Source organism: Artemia franciscana, chromosome 9, assembly GCF_032884065.1.
Source record: "Artemia franciscana chromosome 9, ASM3288406v1, whole genome shotgun sequence".
Taxonomy (NCBI): domain Eukaryota; kingdom Metazoa; phylum Arthropoda; class Branchiopoda; order Anostraca; family Artemiidae; genus Artemia; species Artemia franciscana.
Window position 1 is genome coordinate 12,764,872 of NC_088871.1, and position 23,361 is coordinate 12,788,232.

The following is a 23,361-nucleotide window of genomic DNA, read 5'->3' on the forward strand; positions in this document are numbered from 1 at the left end:
CCATATTAGTTACGCGCCATTGTAGTTGTGCCCCTGTGTCCCACCTGTGAATATAGATATATAAAGGATCTGCCTTTTAAATTTAAAAGATTGCAAATCCCAATTCGATTAGCATTTACAACAGCGAAGAATATTGTATATTCGCAAGTTTTACACAGTTAAAAGTTAGCACCTTTCATACGTGATGTTGGGGCGTGTAGCACTACAGCAACGCATGGCAGGTATGTTACAACCTTTTGCTGGGGCATGAAAAAAATACTGACTCCCACGTGTTCCTGTTGTGCCACAAACAAGAATTTGTTTTGTTGAACAAGAATTTGTATTGTTTGAACCAATAAGAATTTAAATTGTTCCAAACAAGAAAAGCCTATGGCTTTTTCTTGATTGAAACAATAAGAGATGAAACTCAGATTATCATTTGTTCACTTTAGACTTTCTTATTCACTTGTTCATCCTTATTCGTCAGTTTTCGTTTTTTGTTCCTAGGAGCGGAGGTTTCTGCAGATGAGGTTTCTTCAAACAAAACTTGAGCTTGAGATGAGATTTCTGCACAGATATTTTCTTCAAACAAATCTACAAGTTCCCCTAGGTGTATTAAGTATTCTTTTAATGTTTTTGGAATATGAACATTTTTAAAATTATTGCCTATTTTGATATGAGGTTCATCTTCCCTAATCCTTTTCCGGCAACTCGATTTCAGAGTAGATGCGCTGAAGTCATAGGTTTTAAAGATAAGGTTACCTAGTCTCCAAAACCACTTCTTAGTTATTGCCTTTTCTAAACTAACCTCTTTTACTAGCCAAGTAAGCATTGAAGAATATATATCCCTTCCATAGTCTCTTCCTCCAGGACAATAAGATGCTTTATTTTCAAGAAGATATTCCGTTAAGGCAACATATTTTTTTGAAAAAGATAGCATTAAGGGCGTCTCATTTTTACCGTTTAAACTGTTTACATCTACACCCTTTGAAATAATTAGCTTGCTAACAGAAAGTAGTTGGTGTCTAACAGCAAAGTGTAATGGTGTATCACAATTCATAAAACAAGAATTATTTATATTGGCGCCGTTTTCCACCAGCAGCTTGAAAACATCAACCTGTCTTGACCAGGTAGAATCACTCGAATAAAAACTCCTATACACGATGGCGCTTTCATTTTCATGGATAGTATAATCTAATGGTGTCATATTCATTTTATTGACGGCATTTATATTGGCACCCTTTGAAATCAGTAGCTTACAAACAGCTACTTTTCCTCCAGAAGCAGCCCAGTGTAACGGTGTGTTATCACCATGACCGAGTAAATGTATATTGGCACCATTTGATATCAGCAGATCACAAATAGCTATGTATCCTTCACGTGCAGCACAGTTTAACGGGGTTTCGTTTAACCAGTTTAAGGCATTTACGTTGGCACCTTTTGAAATCAGTAGCTTACAAACAGCTACTTTTCCTCCAGAAGCAGCCCAGTGTAACGGTGTGTTATCACCATGACCGAGTAAATGTATATTGGCACCATTTGATATCAGCAGATCACAAATAGCTATGTATCCTTCACGTGCAGCACAGTTTAACGGGGTTTCGTTTAACCAGTTTAAGGCATTTACGTTGGCACCTTTTGAAATCAGTAGCCTACAAACAGCTACTTTTCCTCTAGAAGCAGCGCAGTGTAACGGTGTTTTTCACCAACATCAAGCAAATGTATATTAGCGCCATTTGATATCAGCAGATCACAAATAGCTATGTATCCATCACCTGCAGCACAGTTTAACGGTGGTGGTTTCCATTGTTTAACATTGTTTGAGGCCTTTATATTGGTGCCATGTGAAATCAGCAGCTTACAAATATCTACATAGCCTAGCATGGCAGCAAGGTCTAACGGGGTTTCGTTTAAACAGTTTAAGGCATTTACGTTGGCACCGTTTGAAATCAGCATCATACAAACAGATAATTTTCTTTTTTTAGCTTCCTCTGACTTTAGTAGCGGATGATGATAATCATAAATGTACCTTTTACGTTGAACCCCGGTAAATTTATTTTCACAACTTTCATATATATATCTACGTTGTGCAGATATACACAATGCATGTAAAGGTGTGAACCCATAATTACTTACACAATTTATTCTGGCACCATGTGAAACAAGCAGCCTACAAACATTAACCTTTCCTTGCTGAGCAGAAAAATGTAAGGCTGTGTTATTCAAATGATCTAAGGCATTTATATTAGCACCTTTTGAAATCAAAATCTTACAAGTAGCTACTTTTCCTAGCTCAGCAGCATAATGTAACGGGGTTTGATTCAATTTGTTTAAAGCATTTACGTTGGCACCATTTGAAATCAACAGCTTACAAACGCCTAATTTTCCTTTGGCTCCAAAGTGTAAGGGTGTGTCGTGAAATAAATTAAGGATATTTACATTAGTCCTATTTGAAATCAACAGCTTATACAAATGTAATTTTTCTTTCTCAGCACAATATGCCCGTGATCTCTTAGTCAAATTATGTATTCGATGCATTAGTATTTTAATTTCCAATTCAATGATTTACCAATAAAGTGACAGGTTGAGCTCGATAAACCAAACAAAAATCAAAACTAATTTAAAAATTTTCAGGTATTTTTTTTTAGTTTGAATTAAAAATTTAAAATTATTACTCAGATATCATAAATATTTTTGCAGTTTACATACTAATCTCTTCAATTCTGAACCTACAACTAAAAAATATAAAATTTATTTTAAACTGTTCTTTTTCACTAGAGAAATATAGAAAACGTTTAGGTTCGTTCTTCGGCCAAGAAAAGTTTGGTTACACAGACAATTCCAAATTTAAGCCCAGAGATGAAATAAAATTATCTTTTTGATAATTTTCAGGAATTATGGTAGTTTTAATTCACAAAATCAGATTTGTTTAAACATTTGAGAAAAAGTACTTCATTTTGCACAACAATTATTTAAGCATTTATTAATGCATTTATTTATTTTTTTCTCAAAAAAGTTATATTTTAACGGGAAAATTGGCATCCTGGGATATTCTGGCTTAAAAAAAGATCTATATGGGTCAAAATTTGTAGAAAATTCGTTAAGTTTGGAAAAATATTTACATGAATAACATTATTTTTATATACATAAGAATTGGGATGATGTTGCCACACTCGTGTGGAAAAATTGAAGATTTTCATGTATTGAGAAGTTCTTATGAAATTACTTAAAGAGTAAAGAACTGGCAATTAATACAATATTTGCATATATTTAGTCAAATATATGTGAATAGATATCAGAAGGAAAAGAAAATAAACTGCATAAAGAGCGAGAAAAATGGTAACTGCAAAAATATTTGTGTAAATTTTAACAAGGGATTACAACAATTCAAAAACCTTAACAAAGAAAACCGGTAGATTGAAGCTTAGTAGAAATCGCTGTTAAAAAAACATCAGTACCGAATTTCTTGTCATATAAGTATGAATAATATTTTTTTAAGACATGGAAAAAAAGTTGAAAGAGTTTTTTAGTTCCGTTCAGAATCGCCAAAGCTATTATATACATTAAAAAAATATTTACAATGCCTTAGCATTAATTTTAATGTTTTAATTCGAACTAGATAAACATGAAAATTTAAAATTTATTATTATTTTTTTTTGGATAGAATCAACTCACCACCAGATAAACCTTACATGTTTGAACGCAACCAGCTTTACAATGTCAGTAGGAAGGCCCAAAAAACAAAAGTTTATAATTCCTACAAATAATGATTCTCGATTTTGACGAGGCATTACAACAAAAACCTTAAAAAGAAAACTAAAAGTTTAAAGATTAGTTGAAATCTTTGAGAGAAATTGGATTTTCTTTAATAATAAAATATCTTTGAAAACCAATAATATGAAAATACATTAAATTGCACAAAGAGCAAGAAATAAGATAATATTTGCATATATTTTAACAAGGGATTACAATAATTCAGAAACTTTAAAAACGAAAACCAAAAGTTAGAAGCCTTGTAGATATTGTTGTTAGAAATTGGATTTGTTTTAATAATGAAACATCTTTGAAAAGACTTTAGTATGAAAAACAGCAAATTTTCTGTGTTTTGAAGACATGCGACAATGAGAATCCATATATAGAAGCCTGCCGCATGCCGAATGCCAGGACCCGGTGGCTGGTAATTCCAAAAATATTTGTATATATTTTGACAAGGGGTTAAAACAATTCGAAAACCTTAAAAAAGAAAACCAAAAGACTGAAGTCTAGTAAATATCGTTGTTAGAAATCGGACTTCTTTCAACAATCAAATATCTTTGAAAAGACATTTGTATGAAAAGAAATCAAACTGTCTCAAATTGCATGTGGTTTGAAGACAAGCAACAATAAGAATTCATATTTAGAAGCCCGACGCGTTCCAAATGCTGGGTCTCGGTGGCTGGTAATTGCAAAAATATTTGAATGTATTTTGACAAGGAGCTACAACATTTCAAAAACTTTAAGAAAGAAAACCAAAAGTTTGAAGCCTAGTAGATATCGTTGTTAGAAATCAGATTTCTTCTGACAATTAAATATCTTTGAAAAACATTAGTTTGAAAAGACAGCAAATTGTCTTAAATTGTCTGTTGTTCGAAGACAACGCGTATGTCGTTACGCGCCATATTAGTTACGCGCCATTGTAGTTGTGTCCCTGTGTCCCACCTGTGAAGAATATACCAAGATATATATATATATATATATATATATATATATATATATATATATATATATATATATATATATATATATATATATATATATATATATATATATATATATATATATATATATATATATATATCTATCTATATAAAAATAAGTTGTCTGTCTGTCTTTGGATCCGGTGACGTCATGTTTCTGTGTCGGCTGACGTCATGAAGTTAGTTGTCGTCATTTTTGCTATGACGGTGACGTCATTAAAGATATTTAAGACATATATGTTCACGTAGAAATCTATTAATGTTTAAGTTTAAAATGACTGATGAACTTACAATGGCAAAAGCCGATGAAGATGCTCAAAGAGTCTATGCCAAAAAACTTGCTGCTGATAGAGAAATTCAGAAAAGAAAGCGTGCCGAGGAATCAAAAGAACAGCAAGGAAACAGGCTTGAGGCTAAAGAACACAAAACCGCGCAGTTAGATGAAGATCCACCTGGACAGCGAGAGTCAAAACATATCAAAACTGAAAATGATAGCGATGATGATTGGGTTTGGGATTTTGACTTGGATAAGGTCATCAATGTCTAAAAGATTTTAGTTAAAAAAAACAAAGGTTCGGCGATATGTATTTCATAGTGAAGCTGAAAAATAAAGAAGAAAAAGAAAACTGAAAAAAGAAAAATTGTAAAAAACATGACGACCGGGACACAGGGAATATAAATGACGACCAGGACACGCTGAAAAATAAAGAAGAAAAAGAAAACTGAAAAAAGAAAAAATGTAAAAAACTAAAAAATACTAAAAAGAAAAAACACTCAAAGAGAAATTACAGACCGGGACAGAGGGAATATAAATAACGACCGGGACACTCAAAGAGAAATTACAGACTGGGATACCGGGACACAAATGACGACCGGGACACAGGGAATATAAATGACGACCAGGACACAGGTATTTAAGAATATCGTTCAAAGACAAATTTTTAATTGTAAGAAGACCGTTGAAAGAGAAATTTCTAATTATAAAATGACTGAAGAACCTACAATGGCAACACCCGAGGAAGCTGCTCAAAACGAATGTATTCAAGCCGAAGTAGCTGAGTTGGTAAAGCGTTATGTTTCAGGTTCTAGGTCCGAGAGGCTCCAGGTTTAAACCTTGGCTTTAGCATTAATACAAAAGAAGAAACAAACTAAAAAAGGTAAAAACTACAAAAAAACTAAAAAGAAAATATATATATATATATATATATATATATATATATATATATATATATATATATATATATATATATATATATATATATATATATATATATATATATATAAATAAGTTGTCTGTCTCTGTAACGATGACTCTGGTCAAACATTTTCAGATCAATTGCTGGCAATTGGAAACGGAAAGCTCCCAGTAGTGGGAAATTCGCAATTTTTACGTAGTTTGAAACACATATATAAATCTATCTATATTCACAGGTGGGACACAGGGACACAATTACAATGGCGCGTAACTAATATGGCGCGTAACGACTTACGCGCGCGGAGGGGCTTGGGGGGCGCGAAGCGCCACCCCAACAGCTAGTATATATATATATATATATATATATTATATATATATATAAATAAGTTGTTTGTCTGTCTGTCGACTGACGTCATGTTTGTGTGTCGACTGACGTCATGTTTGTCGACTGACGTCATTATAAGGATTGAGCTGTATGTCGTCATGAAGTTGTTTGTCGTCTGACGTCATGTTTGTCGACTAACGAAACTACAGACCGGGACACCGGGACACAAATGACGTGTTATGTCTGTTATAACGTAATAGAGGCAACAATCTTGACAGGGCCTTTTGAGGGTGAGGCTTTTCTTATTCCACGCATTCTCATGATTCCAATGGATCTGCCTTTTCAACCTAAAAGATTGCAATTCCCAATTTGATTAGCATATTTAGTTTTCAGTCCAGAACCACTAAAGCTATTATGTAAATATCAAAAATATTTATGTTGTCTGAGCAATAATTTTTAGTTTTTATTTCAAAATAGAAAATTACCTGACAATTTTAGAATTATATCTATCTATATATATCAAAATTAGTTGTCTGTCTGTGGATCAGGTGACGTCATGTTTCTGTGTCGACTGGCGTCATGAAGTTAGTTGTCGTCATTTTTATTATGACGGTGACGTCATTAAAGATATTTAAGACATATGTTCACGTAGAAATCTATTAATGTTTAAGTTTAAAATGACTGATGAACTTACAATGGCAAAAGCCGATGAAGATGCTCAAAGAGTCTATGCAAAAAAACTTGCTGCTGATAGAGAAAGTCAGAAAAGAAAGCGTGCCGAGGAATCAAAAGAACAGCAAGGAAACAGGCTTGAGGCTAAAGAACGCAAAACCGCGCAGTTAGATGAAGATCCACCTGGACAGCGAGAGTCAAAACATCAAAACTGAAAATGATAGCCATGATGATTGGGTTTGGGATCTTGACTTGGATAAGGTCATCAATGCCTACCAGATTTTAGTTAAAAAAACAAAGGTTCGGCGATATGTATTTCATAGTGAAGCTGAAAAATAAAGAAGAAAAAGAAAACTGAAAAAAGAAAAAATGTAAAAAACTAAAAAATACTAAAAAGAAAAAATACTCAAAGAGAAATTACAGACCGGGACACAAATGACGACCGGGACAGAGGGAATATAAATAACGACCGGGACAATCAAGGAGAAATTACAGACTGGGATACTGGGACACAAATGACGACCGGGACACAGGCAATATAAATGACGACCAGGACAACAATGGCAACACCCGAGGAAGCTGCTCAAAACGAATGTATTCACGCCGAAGTAGCTGAGTTGGTAAAGCGTTATGTTTCAGGTTCTAGGTCCGAGAGGCTCCAGGTTTGAACCTTGGCTTTAGCATTAATACAAAAGAAGAAAAAATTTAAAAAAGGTAAAAACTACAAAAAAACTAAAAAGAAAATATATATATATATATATATATATTTATATATATCATCTTTTCCACAAAAATAATAATTTAGTGCTTCTGCTTAAAAACAGCAATCGAATTGATGCCTCCTGATACGCAACTATCAACAAAGTGGCAATCGTTGTGGTCGGTGATCAGTTCTTACCTCGAGATAATATTCTTTATAGGCGAAACAATCAGTTGACAAGAATTGCTTAAACTCATCGATGCTACGATTCCCTACAATATCCTGACGAATATAAATGACGCCCGGGACACTCAAATAGAAATCACAGACTGGGACACCGGGACACAAATGACGACGGGGACACAGGGAATATAAATGACGACCCGGACACAGGGACACAACTACAACGGGGACGCTGGGGGCACAGGGGGATATATAAATGACGACGGCAACAAAGGAAATGGTCGATTAGCAATCACCATCAACAAAGCTCAAGGGCAATCAATAGAATCATGAGGTATAGATCTTAATACGGATTGTTTTCCCATGGACCATTATGCGTTGCATGTTCAAGAGTCGGTAAACCTGACAATCTATTTATATGCACAGACGATGGGACAGCAAAGAATGTTGTATATTCGCAAGTTTTACGTAGTTAAAAACATATATATATATATATATATATATATATATATATATATATATATATATATATATATATATATATATATATATATATATATATATATATATATATATATATATATTCACAGGTGGGACATGGGATATATATATATATACTATATATATATACTATATACTATATATATATACTATATATATATACTATATATATACTAAATATATATAGTATATATATATATATACTAGCTGTTGGGGTGGCGCTTCGCGCCACCCCAACACCTAGTTGGTGGGGCGCTTCGCGCCCCCCCGAGCCCCCCCGCGCGCGTAAGTCGTTACGCGCCATATTAGTTACGCACCATTGTAGTTGTGTCCCTGTGTCCCTACTGTGAATATAGATAGATTTATATATGTGTTTCAAACTACTTAAAAATTGCGAATATACAACATTCTTGGCTTTCCCATTGTCTGTCCATATACAAAGCCGTATGTACTAATAATGACGTCATATGCAAACGCTCTTTTTACAAACAAACAAACATGCATACACACAACTCGTTTTTATATAGATAGATAGATAGATAGATACAATACAAATTAACTGCGTAAAACTTGCGAATATACAACATTCTTCGCTGTCCAATTGTCGCTGCATATAAATAAATTGTCAGGTTTACCGACCCTCGAACATGCAACGTACAATTGTCCATGGGAAAAACAATCAGTATTGAGGTCTATACCACATTTTTCTAATGATTGACCTTGAGCTTTGTTAATGGTGATTGCAAATGCTAATCGAATTGGGAATTGCAATCTTTTCAATTGAAAAGGCAGATCCTTTGGAATCATGGGAATGCGAGGAATAAGAACAGCCTCACCCTCAAAAGGCCCTGTCAAGATTGTGGCCTCTATTAGGTTTTCCATTGTTTTTTTATGGCAAGTCGCGTGCCATTGCAAAGCTTTGGTGGGTTGATATTTCTTAAAAGTATTATTGGTACGCCTATTTTTAGTTGTAGCACGTGTGGTGGAAACCCTGAAAGATCCACGGATTTTAAAAATTCAGATGGATAATTAACCGCTTCATTTGGTTCCAAAACTGTGTCGACTGACTTGTAAAGGACTGCCTGGTCTCGAATCTTGGTCATAACAATATTGTTGATTTCGTGGACGTCTATATTTTTGGGTGCGAGAATCGCTCTTTCACTTAGCCATTTATTATTTTTATAATTTTTTAGAATATTCGGAAATACTTTTTCAATCAATTCATTTTTGGACGTCACTAAATTACAGAAATCAGCAGGTAGTTGTATACGTCCTGAAATTGAGTCTACTGGGAGCTTTCCGTTTCCCATTGCCAGCAATTGATCTGAAAATGTTTGACCAGAGTCATCATTTTGCAATCGGACACGCATATTTGTAGTTAATTTTAATGTTTTTACGTGTGCCCATAAATTAGAATTTTTCAGGCAAGCATTCATTTCGTCTGCAGGAGTTGATATAGGTATTATAGGTAATGTTTGCCTGAAATCTCCCGCAAGCAATATTAATGTGCTGCCAAAGGGTTTCGACTTCCCTCGCAAATCTTTCAAGCATTGATCCGGAGCCTCGAGCGATTTTTTGTGTGCCATTGTGCACTCATCCCAAATAATAAGTTTGCATTGCTGCAATACTTTACCCATCCCAGATGATTTGGAAATATTGCACGTGGGAGTTTCTGTAGAATGCAAGTTCAGAGGCAATTTCAAAGCGGAAGAAGCAGTTCTTCCACCAGGCAGCAATGTTGCGGCTATTCCAGACGACGCAATTGCCAACGCTATATCATTTTTTGATCGAATTGATGCCAGAATCAGTTTTATCACAAACGTTTTACCAGTACCTCCTGGAGCATCCAAAAAGAAAATTTCACCAACGTTGTTATCGACACAATGCATTATCGTATCATAAATGTCTTTTTGTTCCGACGTTAACTTGGAAATTTTATTTTGTACATACGACAATAGATCACTCGTACTGAAACTTTGTTCATGATCCAATTCTACACATGTCGAAACAGCAGCGATACGGTTTGGTGAAGCCATTCCTAAATCTTGAAGAGGTTTGTTTGCCATACGTACGCACAAATCTTCTATAACAACTAAAGTGTAGTTATAAATTTCTGATGTAAAATCAAAAGTCATATCTGACGTCTCTAACTGTTTTCGATGGAGTATATCTTCGGACATTTTTGACTTATATTTTTCCCATAACTCTGTAGGAGCTGATGGAAAGCAAGTTGTTAAAATGATGCCAAACAATGCACGAATTTGACTTGGGGTTGACGTTTCGCACGCGTCATTGATGCAGTTATCCCAGTGTTGGTCATTCTCCAATAAATTCAGAGCTTGGCATGCACTACGGTAAGTGTCATGTATAGTACCATTTACGTCCTCAAATACTCAAAGGATGTCGGACCGGGCATATTCACCAAAAGCAGGCGTAGAAAGAAGCATTCATGTTGATTGGGGTGAACGGTGTAGAGTCTTCCTATCGTGGTATCTTTGAAGATGGTAGGTTGGCCGTCGACTGACTTACCCTGTTTTCGACGTTCAAATACTTTATTTTTAGTATTCCACGTGTAATACGAAGGCACTTCAGTATACAGCAGTTTTTTTGCAAAAGAATCATTTTTGCAAAGCGAAAAGAAAGCGGTTAACTTTGTATCCGGTGGATTCAGGGCTCTTTGTTGCACGTTGGGTTCCGAGAAATAAACACGTTGACCATTATGTAAATGTACCGCTAAGTGAACAACAGCTGGACTACATTCATGTATCGGAAATGAAAGAAATCACCAAACAGCTTCATTACTGCTTATGTATCTTCCAGCCTGATATTGTACGATTTCGTCGATATCTTTGATTTCGGGATGCAAGCCAAAAACTGCCATTTCACTGCCTTTGTTGACGTATTTACATATGTATTTGATTGCCTTTACGGAGTTACAGTATTCAGCGTTTATGTGTGCATTAAATGTTTTTGATAATAATGGGGAATATGGAACAACCCACTGGTTATCTACTTCGATGGTGGTACCGTTACGGTTCTTTATTATTGCTGTTTTACCGCGATCTTCAGTAGATCTTCTTCTATATTGTGGGTAACCATCATTGCCAGTAATTGTGTTGGAAACTAAAAGTCGAGGATATTGCTTTGTGCACCTTCCTTTGGCCATGCATGGTTAATTTTCGTTCAGTGCACCGCAAGGTCCATGTATCATATTTTTTACAATAATATCATGTAACCCCTTATCGACATTTTCATCAGGTATTTCAGCGGAAATCACATCATCAATTTCGTTCGAAGTAATTTTTTTATGTAGCCAGATTAGTATATGTGCGTGTGGCAAACCTCGTTTTTGCCATTCCACTGAGTACATCCAGCATCGCACTGACCCAAACACTTCAAGTTTTACTATGTAGTTTATCAGTGATTTCAACTTTTGCCGGAAGACACGGGCCGTAATGTCATGTCTATGAACCGCTGATTGTCCTTGAAGTAAAAGCTGCAGTATCTCGTCCCAAGATTGATTACATGTAAATGTAATATCTGGACGACCATAGAGACGAACATACGCAATAGCATCTTGAGCATATTCATGCATATGACGGGGACTGCCAGCATATGACGAAGGTAAAATTGTTAATCTTCCAACGTTTGTGATATTACCGTCATTTATAACTGCATCTCGCAAATGAATGTATTGTTCAGAGTGGAGCTTGGTCTGATTCAGGCGGATATATAGCAAACGTTCTGATTCAATTTTAGCATACATATCAACGACGAATTGGTGAAACAATTCACGGCATTTTAAAATATAATTTTCTTCATCCTGCCGAATCATTAGTCTATAGGAATAATAATGCATTGCACTGCATTTCTTATTCATTTCTTTGTTAGTGGCTGGATTCATCAATTTAATATTAAAGTGATAGCCGTCGGCTCCATCCCAAAAAGTGATAGGATATTGTAGGGCATTGTAGCATCGATGAGTTTCAGCAATTCTTAACAACTGAGTGTTTCGCTTATGAAGAATAATATCTCGAGGTAAAAACTGATCACCGACCATAACGATTGCCACTTCGTCGATAGTTGGAGCATTGTATCTACGCACATGTTGGCCAGGAGGCGTTTTGTCAGTGGAAATAACAATTTTATGCGTATCAGTAGGCATCAAATCGATGGCTGTTTTGAACAGACGCACTAAATTATTATTTTCGTGGAAAAGATGTTGCAATTGGGAAACGATAGTCCTTTCAACGTTGGGAGAAATTTCGCAACGTGCATTCAATTCAGAATTTCTATCACTGATGAAGTACAAGTGTAAAAATTTATGATTCTCGCCTGAGAATGGTAGAAGGGACCCTGCTCTATGATAAATTTGCCCTTTTACTTTGAAAGTAGACATAAATTGATCTGGATTTTCGATTTGGGCTCCAAACGACGTCATTTGGAAACATGAGTTATATTTTCTGATTTTTGACAAAAAACGCTTAGATTCTGACGTAGTTCCAGTAAGGAAAGTCTTCAATGGCTCTGGTGGTGCAGTCAATAGAGGAAGTTTAACTTTTCCTGAGGCGCAACACATTCCCATTGTTTCACCATTGAATTTCAAGGCCTTGCAACAGGAACAAATTTTAGACATAGTCCCGATTTGAACACATCCACTCAAGCTATAATCATCGACTGGGCTGTACCTGAATGCCAGGCGATAACTTTCAGGTTGCTCTGATTCCTCGGCACGCTTTCTTTTGGCATTATCTTTTGAAGCCGCAAGCCTGTTTTCACGTTGCTCTTGTGATTCCTCGGCACGCTTTCTGTTCTTACCTTCTCTATCAGCCGCAAGCCTGTTTTCTCGCTGTTCTTGTGATTCCTCGGCACGCTTTCTTCTCTTACTTTCTCTATCAGCCGCAAGCCTGTTTTCTTGCTGTTCTTGAGATTCCTCGGCACGCTTTCTTTTCTTACTTTCTCTATCAGCCGCAAGTTTTTTGGCATAGACTCTTTGAGCAGCTTCCTCGGCTGTTGCCATTGTAGGTTCTTCAGTCATTTTACAATAAAACATTTTTCCTTCCACGATCTTCTTACAATTAAAAATTTGTCTTTTGAGCAGTTTCCTCGGCTGTTGCCATTGTAGGTTCTTCAGTCAATTTACAATTAAACTTTTTTCCGTCCACGATCTTCTTACAATTAAAAATTTGTCTTTGAACGATTTTCTTAAATACTTTTAGCCTTCTTTTTTCACTTTCTCTTTTAGCAGCAAGTCTGGTTTCGCGTTGCTCTTGTGATTCCTCGGCACGCTTTCTTTTCTTACTTTCTCTATCAGCAGCAAGTTTTTTGGCATAGACTCTTTGAGCAGCTTCCTCGGCTGTTGACATTGTAGGTTCTTCAGTCATTTTACAATTAATCATTTTTCCGTGAACGAACGTCTTAAATACCTTTATTGACGTAATCGTCATAATGACGACATGACGACCTGATGACATGATGTCACTCGACACACAGACAACTTGTTTTTATATATATAGAAGATAGATATAGATACGTCAGTTGACAAACATGACGTCAGTCGACACACAAACATGACGTCAGTAGACAGACAGACAGACACACAGACAGACAACTTATTTTTATATATATAGATAGATATATCGAACATTCCTTTTGCCCCGGTCGCTTTCTCTTTGAGTGTCGTCATTTATATTCCCTATGTGCCGGTATCCCGGTCGTCATTTGTGTCCCGATGTCCCGGTCTGTAATTTCGTCAGTTGAAAACATGACGTCAGTCGACACACAAACATGACGTCACCCGACAGACAGACCCACACACACACAGACAACTTATTTTTATATATATAGATTGTTCCGAGTTTTCATCCGTCACGATGTCTAAGATTGAAAAGGATAAAGTTCAACTGGATGCAAAGTCAATTTATGTTTTTAACGACGTAAAACTTGTGAATATACAACATTCTTCGATGTCCCATTGATGTGTATATAAATAGATTGTCAGGTTTACCGACTCTTGAACATGCAACATAAAATTGTCCATGGGAAAAACGATCCGTATTCAGATCTATACCTCATTATTCTAATGATTGCCCTTGAGCTTTGTTGATGGTGATTGCTAATCGAACATTCCCTGTGTCCCGGTCGTCATTTATATTCCCAGTATTCCGGTCGACATTTGTGTCCCAGTGTCCCAGTCTGTAATTTCTCTTTGAGCGTCCCGTTCGAGATTTATATTCCCTGTGTCCCGGTCGTCATTTGTGTCCCTGTGTCCCGGTCTGTAATTTATCTTTGAGTGTCCCGGTCGTCATTTATATCTCCCGGTCGTTATTTGTGTCCCAGTGCCCCAGTCTGTAATTTCTCTTTGAGTGTCCCGGTCGTCATTTATATTCCCTGTGTCCCGGCTTTTAGTTTTCTTTTTCTCCTTTATTTTTCAATTTTTTTCCTTTTTTTAGTCTTTTTTTTTCAGTTTTTAGTTTTTTTAGTTTTTTTATTAGTTTTTAGTTTTTTTTTCTTTTTAGTTTTTTTTGTAGTTTTTACCTTTTTCTTAGGTTTTTTTTTTTAGTTTTTTTCTTATTTAGTTTTTAGTTTTTTACCTTTTTTTGTTTGTTTTTTTAGTTTTTTAGCTTTTTTAGCCTTTTTAGTTTTTTTTTAGTATTTTCTTTTTACTTTTTTTTGTAGTTTTTACCTTTTTTAGTTTTTTTCTTCTTTTGTATTAATGCTAAAGCCAAGGTTCAAACCTGGAGCCTCTCGGACCTAGAACCTGAAACATAACGCTTTACCAGCTCAGCTACTTCGGCTTGAATACATTCGTTTTGAGCAGCTTCCTTGGGTGTTGCCATTGTAGGTTCTTCAGTCATTTTACAATTAGAAATTTCTCTTTCAACGATCTTTTTACAATTAAAAATTTGTGTTTGAACGATATTCTTAAATACCTGTGTCCTGGTCGTCATTTATATTCCCTGTGTCCTGGTCGTCATTTGTGTCCCGGTATCGGAGTCTGTCATTTCTCTTTGAGAAATACCTGTGTCCTGGTCGTAATTTATATTCCCTGTGTCCCGGTCGTCATTTGTTCCCAGTCTGTAATTTCTCTTTGAGTGTCCCGGTCGTCATTTATATTCCCTCTGTCCCGGTCGTCATTTGTGTCCCGGTCTGTAATTTCACTTTGAGTGTTTTTCTGAATAGTTTTTTTTAGTTTTTTACCTTTTTTCTTTTTTCAGTTTTCTTTTTCTTCTTTATTTTTCAGCGTCACTATGAAATACATATCGCCGAACCTTTGTTTTTTTAACTAAAATCTGGTAGGCATTGATGACCTTATCCAAGTCAAAATCCCAAACCCAATCATCATCGCTATCATTTTCAGTTTTGATATGTTTTGACTCTCGCTGTCCAGGTGGATTTTCATCTAACTATGCGGTTTTGCGTTCTTTAGCCGCAAGCCTGTTTTCTTGCTGTTCTTGTGATTCCTCGGCACGCTTTCTTTTCCTACTTTCTCTATCAGCCGCAAGTTTTTTGGCATAGACTCTTTGAGCAGCTTCCTCGGCTGTTGCCATTGTAGGTTCTTCAGTCATTTTACAATAAAACATTTTTCCTTCCACGATCTTCTTACAATTAAAAATTTGTCTTTTGAGCAGTTTCCTCGGCTGTTGCCATTGTAGGTTCTTCAGTCAATTTACAATTAAACTTTTTTCCGTCCACGATCTTCTTACAATTAAAAATTTGTCTTTGAACGATTTTCTTAAATACTTTTAGCCTTCTTTTTTCACTTTCTCTTTTAGCAGCAAGTCTGGTTTCGCGTTGCTCTTGTGATTCCTCGGCACGCTTTCTTTTCTTACTTTCTCTATCAGCAGCAAGTTTTTTGGCATAGAGTCTTTGAGCAGCTTCCTCGGCTGTTGACATTGTAGGTTCGTCAGTTAAACATTTTTCCGTGAACGAACGTCTTAAATACCTTTATTGACGTCATCGTCATAATGACGACATGACGACCTGATGACATGATGTCACTCGACACACAGACAACTTGTTTTTATATATATAGAAGATAGATATAGATACGTCAGTTGACAAACATGACGTCAGTCGACACACAAACATGACGTCAGTAGACAGACACACAGACAAACAACTTATTTTTATATATATAGATATACAAGCCCCCCCCCCCACGCGCGTAAGTCATTACGTGCCATATTAGTTACGCGCCATTGTAGTTGTGCCCCTGTGTCCCACCTGTGAATATAGATATATATAAAGGATCTGCCTTTTAAATTTAAAAGATTGTAAATCCCAATTCGATTAGCATTTACAACAGCGAAGAATATTGTATATTCGCAAGTTTTACACAGTTAAAAGTTTGCACCTTTCATACGTGTTTCTGGGGCGTGTAGCACTACAGCAACGCATGGCAGGTATGTTACAACCTTTTGCTGGGGCATGAAAAAAATACTGACACCCACGTGTTCCTGTTGTGCCACAAACAAGAATTTGTTTTGTTGAACAAGAATTTGTATTGTTTGAACCAATAAGAATTTATATTGTTCCAAACAAGAAAAGCCTATGGCTTTTTCTTGTTTGAAGCAATAAGAGATGAAACGCAGATTATCATTTGTTCACTTTAGACTTTCTTATTCACTTGTTCATCCTTATTCGTCAGTTTTCGTTTTTTGTTCCTAGGAGCGGAGGTTTCTGCAGATGAGGTTTCTTCAAACAAAACTTGAGCTTGAGATGAGATTTCTGCACAGATATTTTCTTCAAACAAATCTACAAGTTCCCCTAGGTGTATTAAGTATTCTTTTAATGTTTTTGGAATATGAACATTTTTAAAATTATTGCCTATTTTGATATGAGGTTCATCTTCCCTAATCCTTTTCCGGCAACTCGATTTCAGAGTAGATGCGCTGAAGTCATAGGTTTTAAAGATAAGGTTACCTAGTCTCCAAAACCACTTCTTAGTTATTGCCTTTTCTAAACTAACCTCTTTTACTAGCCAAGTAAGCATTGAAGAATATATATCCCTTCCATATTCTCTTCCTCCAGGACAATAAGATGCTTTGTTTTCAAGAAGATATTCCGTTAAGGCAACATATTTTTTTGAAAAAGATAGCATTAAGGGCGTCTCATTTTTACCGTTTAAACTGTTTACATCTACACCCTTTGAAATAATTAGCTTGCTAACAGAAAGTAGTTGGTGTCTAACAGCAAAGTGTAATGGTGTATCACAATTCATAAAACAAGAATTATTTATATTGGCGCCGTTTTCCACCAGCAGCTTGAAAACATCAACCTGTCTTGACCAGGTAGAATCACTCGAATAAAAACTCCTATACACGATGGCGCTTTCATTTTCATGGATAGTATAATCTAATGGTGTCATATTCATTTTATTGACGGCATTTATATTGGCACCCTTTGAAATCAGTAGCTTACAAACAGCTACTTTTCCTCCAGAAGCAGCCCAGTGCAACGGTGTGTTATCACCATGACCGAGTAAATGTATATTGGCACCATTTGATATCAGCAGATCACAAATAGCTATGTATCCTTCACGTGCAGCACAGTTTAACGGGGTTTCGTTTAACCAGTTTAAGGCATTTACGTTGGCACCTTTTGAAATCAGTAGCCTACAAACAGCTACTTTTCCTCTAGAAGCAGCGCAGTGTAACGGTGTTTTTTCACCAACATCAAGCAAATGTATATTAGCGCCATTTGATATCAGCAGATCACAAATAGCTATGTATCCATCACCTGCAGCACAGTTTAACGGTGGTGGTTTCCATCGTTTAACATTGTTTGAGGCCTTTATATTGGTGCCATGTGAAATCAGCAGCTTACAAATATCTACATAGCCTAGCATGGCAGCAAGGTCTAACGGGGTTTCGTTTAAACAGTTTAAGGCATTTACGTTGGCACCGTTTGAAATCAGCATCATACAAACAGATAATTTTCTTTTTTTAGCTTCCTCTGACTTTAGTAGCGGATGATGATAATCATAAATGTACCTTTTACGTTGAACCCCGGTAAATTTATTTTCACAACTTTCATATATATATCTACGTTGTGCAGATATCCACAATGCATGTAAAGGTGTGAACCCATAATTACTTACACAATTTATTCTGGCACCATGTGAAACAAGCAGCCTACAAACATTAACCTTTCCTTGCTGAGCAGAAAAATGTAAGGCTGTGTTATTCAAATGATCTAAGGCATTTATATTAGCACCTTTTGAAATCAAAAACTTACAAGTAGCTACTTTTCCTAGCTCAGCAGCATAATGTAACGGGGTTTGATTCAATTTGTTTAAAGCATTTACGTTGGCACCATTTGAAATCAACAGCTTACAAACGCCTAATTTTCCTTTGGCTCCAAAGTGTAAGGGTGTGTCGTGAAATAAATTAAGGATATTTACATTAGTCCTATTTGAAATCAACAGCTTATACAAATGTAATTTTTCTTTCTCAGCACAATATGCCCGTGATCTCTTAGTCAAATTATGTATTCGATGCATTAGTATTTTAATTTCCAATTCAATGATTTACCAATAAAGTGACAGGTTGAGCTCGATAAACCAAACAAAAATCAAAACTAATTTAAAAATTTTCAGGTATTTTTTTTTAGTTTGAATTAAAAATTTAAAATTATTACTCAGATATCATAAATATTTTTGCAGTTTACATACTAATCTCTTCAATTCTGAACCTACAACTAAAAAATATATAATTGTTTTTAAATTGTTCTTTTTCACTAGAGAACTAAAGAAAACGTTTAGGTTCGTTCTTCGGCCAAGAAAAGTTTGGTTACACAGACAATTCCAAATTTAAGCCCAGAGATGAAATAAAATTATCTTTTTGATAATTTTCAGGAATTATGGTAGTTTTAATTCACAAAATCAGATTTGTTTAAACATTTGAGAAAAAGTACTTCATTTTGCACAACAATTATTTAAGCATTTATTAATGCATTTATTTATTTTTTTCTCAAAAAAGTTATATTTTAACGGGAAAATTGGCATCCTGGGATATTCTGGCTTAAAAAAAGATCTATATGGGTCAAAATTTGTAGAAAATTCGTTAAGTTTGGAAAAATATTTACATGAATAACATTATTTTTATATACATAAGAATTGGGATGATGTTGCCACACTCGTATGGAAAAATTGAAGATTTTCATGTATGGAGAAGTTCTTATGAAATTACTTAAAGAGCAAAGAACTGGCAATTAAAACAATATTTGCAAATGTGAATAGATATCAGAAGGAAAAGACAATAAACTGCATAAAGAGCAAGAAAATTGGTAAATGCAAAAACATTTGTATAAATTTTAACAAGGGATTACAACAATTCAAAAACCTTAATAAAGAAAACCAGTAGATTGAAGCTTAGTAGAAATCGCTGTTAAAAAAACATCAGTACCGAATTTCTTGTCATATAAGTATGAATAATATTTTTTTAAGACATGGAAAAAAAGTTGAGAGTTTTTTAGTTCCGTTCAGAATCGCCAAAGCTATTTTATAGATTAAAAAAATATTTACAATGCCTTAGCATTAATTTTAATGTTTTAATTCGAACTAGATAAACATGAAAATTTAAAATTTATTATTATTTTTTTTTGGATAGAATCAACTCACCACCAGATAAACCTTACATGTTTGAACGCAACCAGTTATGCAATGTCAGTAGGTAGGCCCAAAAAACAAAAGTTTATAATTCCTACAAATAATGATTCTCGATTTTGACGAGGCATTACAAAAAAAACCTTAAAAAAGAAAACTAAAAGTTTAAAGATTAGTTGAAATCTTTGAGAGAAATTGGATTCTCTTTAATAATAAAATATCTTTGAAAACCAATAATATGAAAATACATTAAATTGCACAAAGAGCAAGAAATAAGATAATATTTGCATATATTTTAACAAGGGATTACAATAATTCAGAGACTTTAAAAACGAAAACCAAAAGTTAGAAGCCTTGTAGATATTGTTGTTAGAAATTGGATTTGTTTTAATAATGAAACATCTTTGAAAAGACTTTAGTATGAAAAACAGCAAATTTTCTGTGTTTTGAAGACATGCGACAATGAGAATCCATATATAGAATGCCTGCCGCATGCCGAATGCCAGGACCCGGTGGCTGGTAATTCCAAAAATATTTGTATATATTTTGACAAAGGGTCAAAACAATTTGAAAACCTTAAAAAAGAAAACCAAAAGACTGAAGTCTAGTAAATATCGTTGTTAAAAATCGGACTTCTTTCAACAATCAAACATCTTTGAAAAGACCTTTGCATGAAAAGAAATCAAATTGTCTCAAATTGCATGTGGTTTGAAGACAAACAACAATAAGAATTCATATTTAGAAGCCCGACGCGTTCCAAATGCTGGGTTTCGGTGGCTGGTAATTGCAAAAATATTTGAATGTATTTTGACAAGGAGCTACAACATTTCAAAAACTTTAAGAAAGAAAACCAAAAGTTTGAAGCCTAGTAGATATCGTTGTTAGAAATCAGATTTCTTCTGACAATTAAATATCTTTGAAAAGACATTAGTTTGAAAAGACAGCAAATTGTCTTAAATTGTATGTTGTTCGAAGACAACGCGTATGTCGTTACGCGCCATATTAGTTACGCGCCATTGTAGTTGTGTCCCTGTGTCCCACCTGTGAATATACCAAGATATATATATATATATATATATATATATATATATATGTATATATATATATATATATATATATATATATATATATATATATATATATATATATATATATATATATCTATCTATATAAAAATAAGTTTTCTGTCTGTCTGTGGATCCGGTGACGTCATGTTTCTGTGTCGGCTGACGTCATGAAGTTAGTTGTCGTCATTTTTGCTATGACGGTGACGTCATTAAAGATATTTAAGACATATATGTTCACGTAGAAATCTATTAATGTTTAAGTTTAAAATGACTGATGAACTTACAATGGCAAAAGCCGATGAAGATGCTCAAAGAGTCTATGCCAAAAAACTTGCTGCTGATAGAGAAATTCAGAAAAGAAAGCGTGCCGAGGAATCAAAAGAACAGCAAGGAAACAGGCTTGAGGCTAAAGAACGCAAAACCGCGCAGTTAGATGAAGATCCACCTGGACAGCGAGAGTCAAAACATATCAAAACTGAAAATGATAGCGATGATGATTGGGTTTGGGATTTTGACTTGGATAACGTCATCAATGCCTACCAGATTTTAGTTAAAAAAAACAAAAGCTCGGCGATATGTATTTCATAGTGACGCTTAAAAATAAAGAAGAAAAAGAAAACTGAAAAAAGAAAAATTGTAAAAAACATGACGACCGGGACACAGGGAATATAAATGACGACCAGGACACGCTGAAAAATAAAGAAGAAAAAGAAAACTGAAAAAAGAAAAAATGTAAAAAACTAAAAAATACTAAAAAGAAAAAACACTCAAAGAGAAATTACAGACCGGGACAGAGGGAATATAAATAACGACCGGGACACTCAAAGAGAAATTAAAGACTGGGATACCGGGACACAAATGACGACCGGGACACAGGGAATATAAATGACGACCAGGACACAGGTATTTAAGAATATCGTTCAAAGACAAATTTTTAATTGTAAGAAGACCGTTGAAAGAGAAATTTCTAATTGTAAAATGACTGAAGAACCTATAATGGCAACACCCGAGGAAGCTGCTCAAAACGAATGTATTCAAGCCGAAGTAGCTGAGTTGGTAAAGCGTTATGTATCAGGTTCTAGGTCCGAGAGGCTCCAGGTTTAAACCTTGGCTTTAGCATTAATACAAAAGAAGAAACAAACTAAAAAAGGTAAAAACTACAAAAAAACTAAAAAGAAATATATATATATATATATATATATATATATATATATATATATATATATATATATATATATATATATATAAATAAGTTGTCTGTCTCTGTAACGATGACTCTGGTCAAACATTTTCAGATCAATTGCTGGCAATTGGAAACGGAAAGCTCCCAGTAGTGGGAAATTCGCAATTTTTACGTAGTTTGAAACACATATATAAATCTATCTATATTCACAGGTGGGACACAGGGACACAATTACAATGGCGCGTAACTAATATGGCGCGTAACGACTTACGCGCGCGGAGGGGCTTGGGGGGCGCGAAGCGCCACCCCAACAGCTAGTATATATATATATATATATATATATTATATATATATAAATAATTTGTTTGTCTGTCTGTCGACTGACGTCATGTTTGTGTGTCGACTGACGTCATGTTTGTCGACTGACGTCATTATAAGGATTGAGCTGTATGTCGTCATGAAGTTGTTTGTCGTCTGACGTCATGTTTGTCGACTAACGAAACTACAGACCGGGACACCGGGACACAAATGACGTGTTATGTCTGTTATAACGTAATAGAGGCAACAATCTTGACAGGGCCTTTTGAGGGTGAGGCTTTTCTTATTCCACGCATTCTCATGATTCCAATGGATCTGCCTTTTCAACCTAAAAGATTGCAATTCCCAATTTGATTAGCATATTTAGTTTTCAGTCCAGAACCACTAAAGCTATTATGTAAATATCAAAAATATTTATGTTGTCTGAGCAATAATTTTTAGTTTTTATTTCAAAATAGAAAATTACCTGACAATTTTAGAATTATATCTATCTATATATATAAAAATTAGTTGTCTGTCTGTGGATCAGGTGACGTCATGTTTCTGTGTCGACTGGCGTCATGAAGTTAGTTGTCGTCATTTTTATTATGACGGTGACGTCATTAAAGATATTTAAGACATATGTTCACGTAGAAATCTATTAATGTTTAAGTTTAAAATGACTGATGAACTTACAATGGCAAAAGCCGATGAAGATGCTCAAAGAGTCTATGCAAAAAAACTTGCTGCTGATAGAGAAAGTCAGAAAAGAAAGCGTGCCGAGGAATCAAAAGAACAGCAAGGAAACAGGCTTGAGGCTAAAGAACGCAAAACCGCGCAGTTAGATGAAGATCCACCTGGACAGCGAGAGTCAAAACATCAAAACTGAAAATGATAGCCATGATGATTGGGTTT

General features: G+C 35.0%; 2 protein-coding genes across 2 annotated transcripts; both read right to left on the reverse strand.

The window, feature by feature from the left end:
• Window positions 1-427: 427 nt before the first annotated feature.
• LOC136030761 (putative ankyrin repeat protein RF_0381) lies at window positions 428-2,517 on the reverse strand. Its single transcript, XM_065709802.1, has 2 exons — window positions 1,686-2,517; window positions 428-1,614 (listed from the first exon to the last, which is right to left on the reverse strand). Exons 1-2 carry the CDS (start codon window positions 2,515-2,517, stop codon window positions 428-430), a joined length of 2,019 nt encoding a protein of 672 aa, XP_065565874.1.
• A 14,385-nt stretch (window positions 2,518-16,902) lies between these two features.
• LOC136030762 (putative ankyrin repeat protein RF_0381) lies at window positions 16,903-18,795 on the reverse strand. The gene has a single exon (XM_065709803.1). The coding sequence runs from the start codon at window positions 18,793-18,795 to the stop codon at window positions 16,903-16,905; it is 1,893 nt and encodes a 630-aa protein (XP_065565875.1).
• Window positions 18,796-23,361: the final 4,566 nt, after the last annotated feature.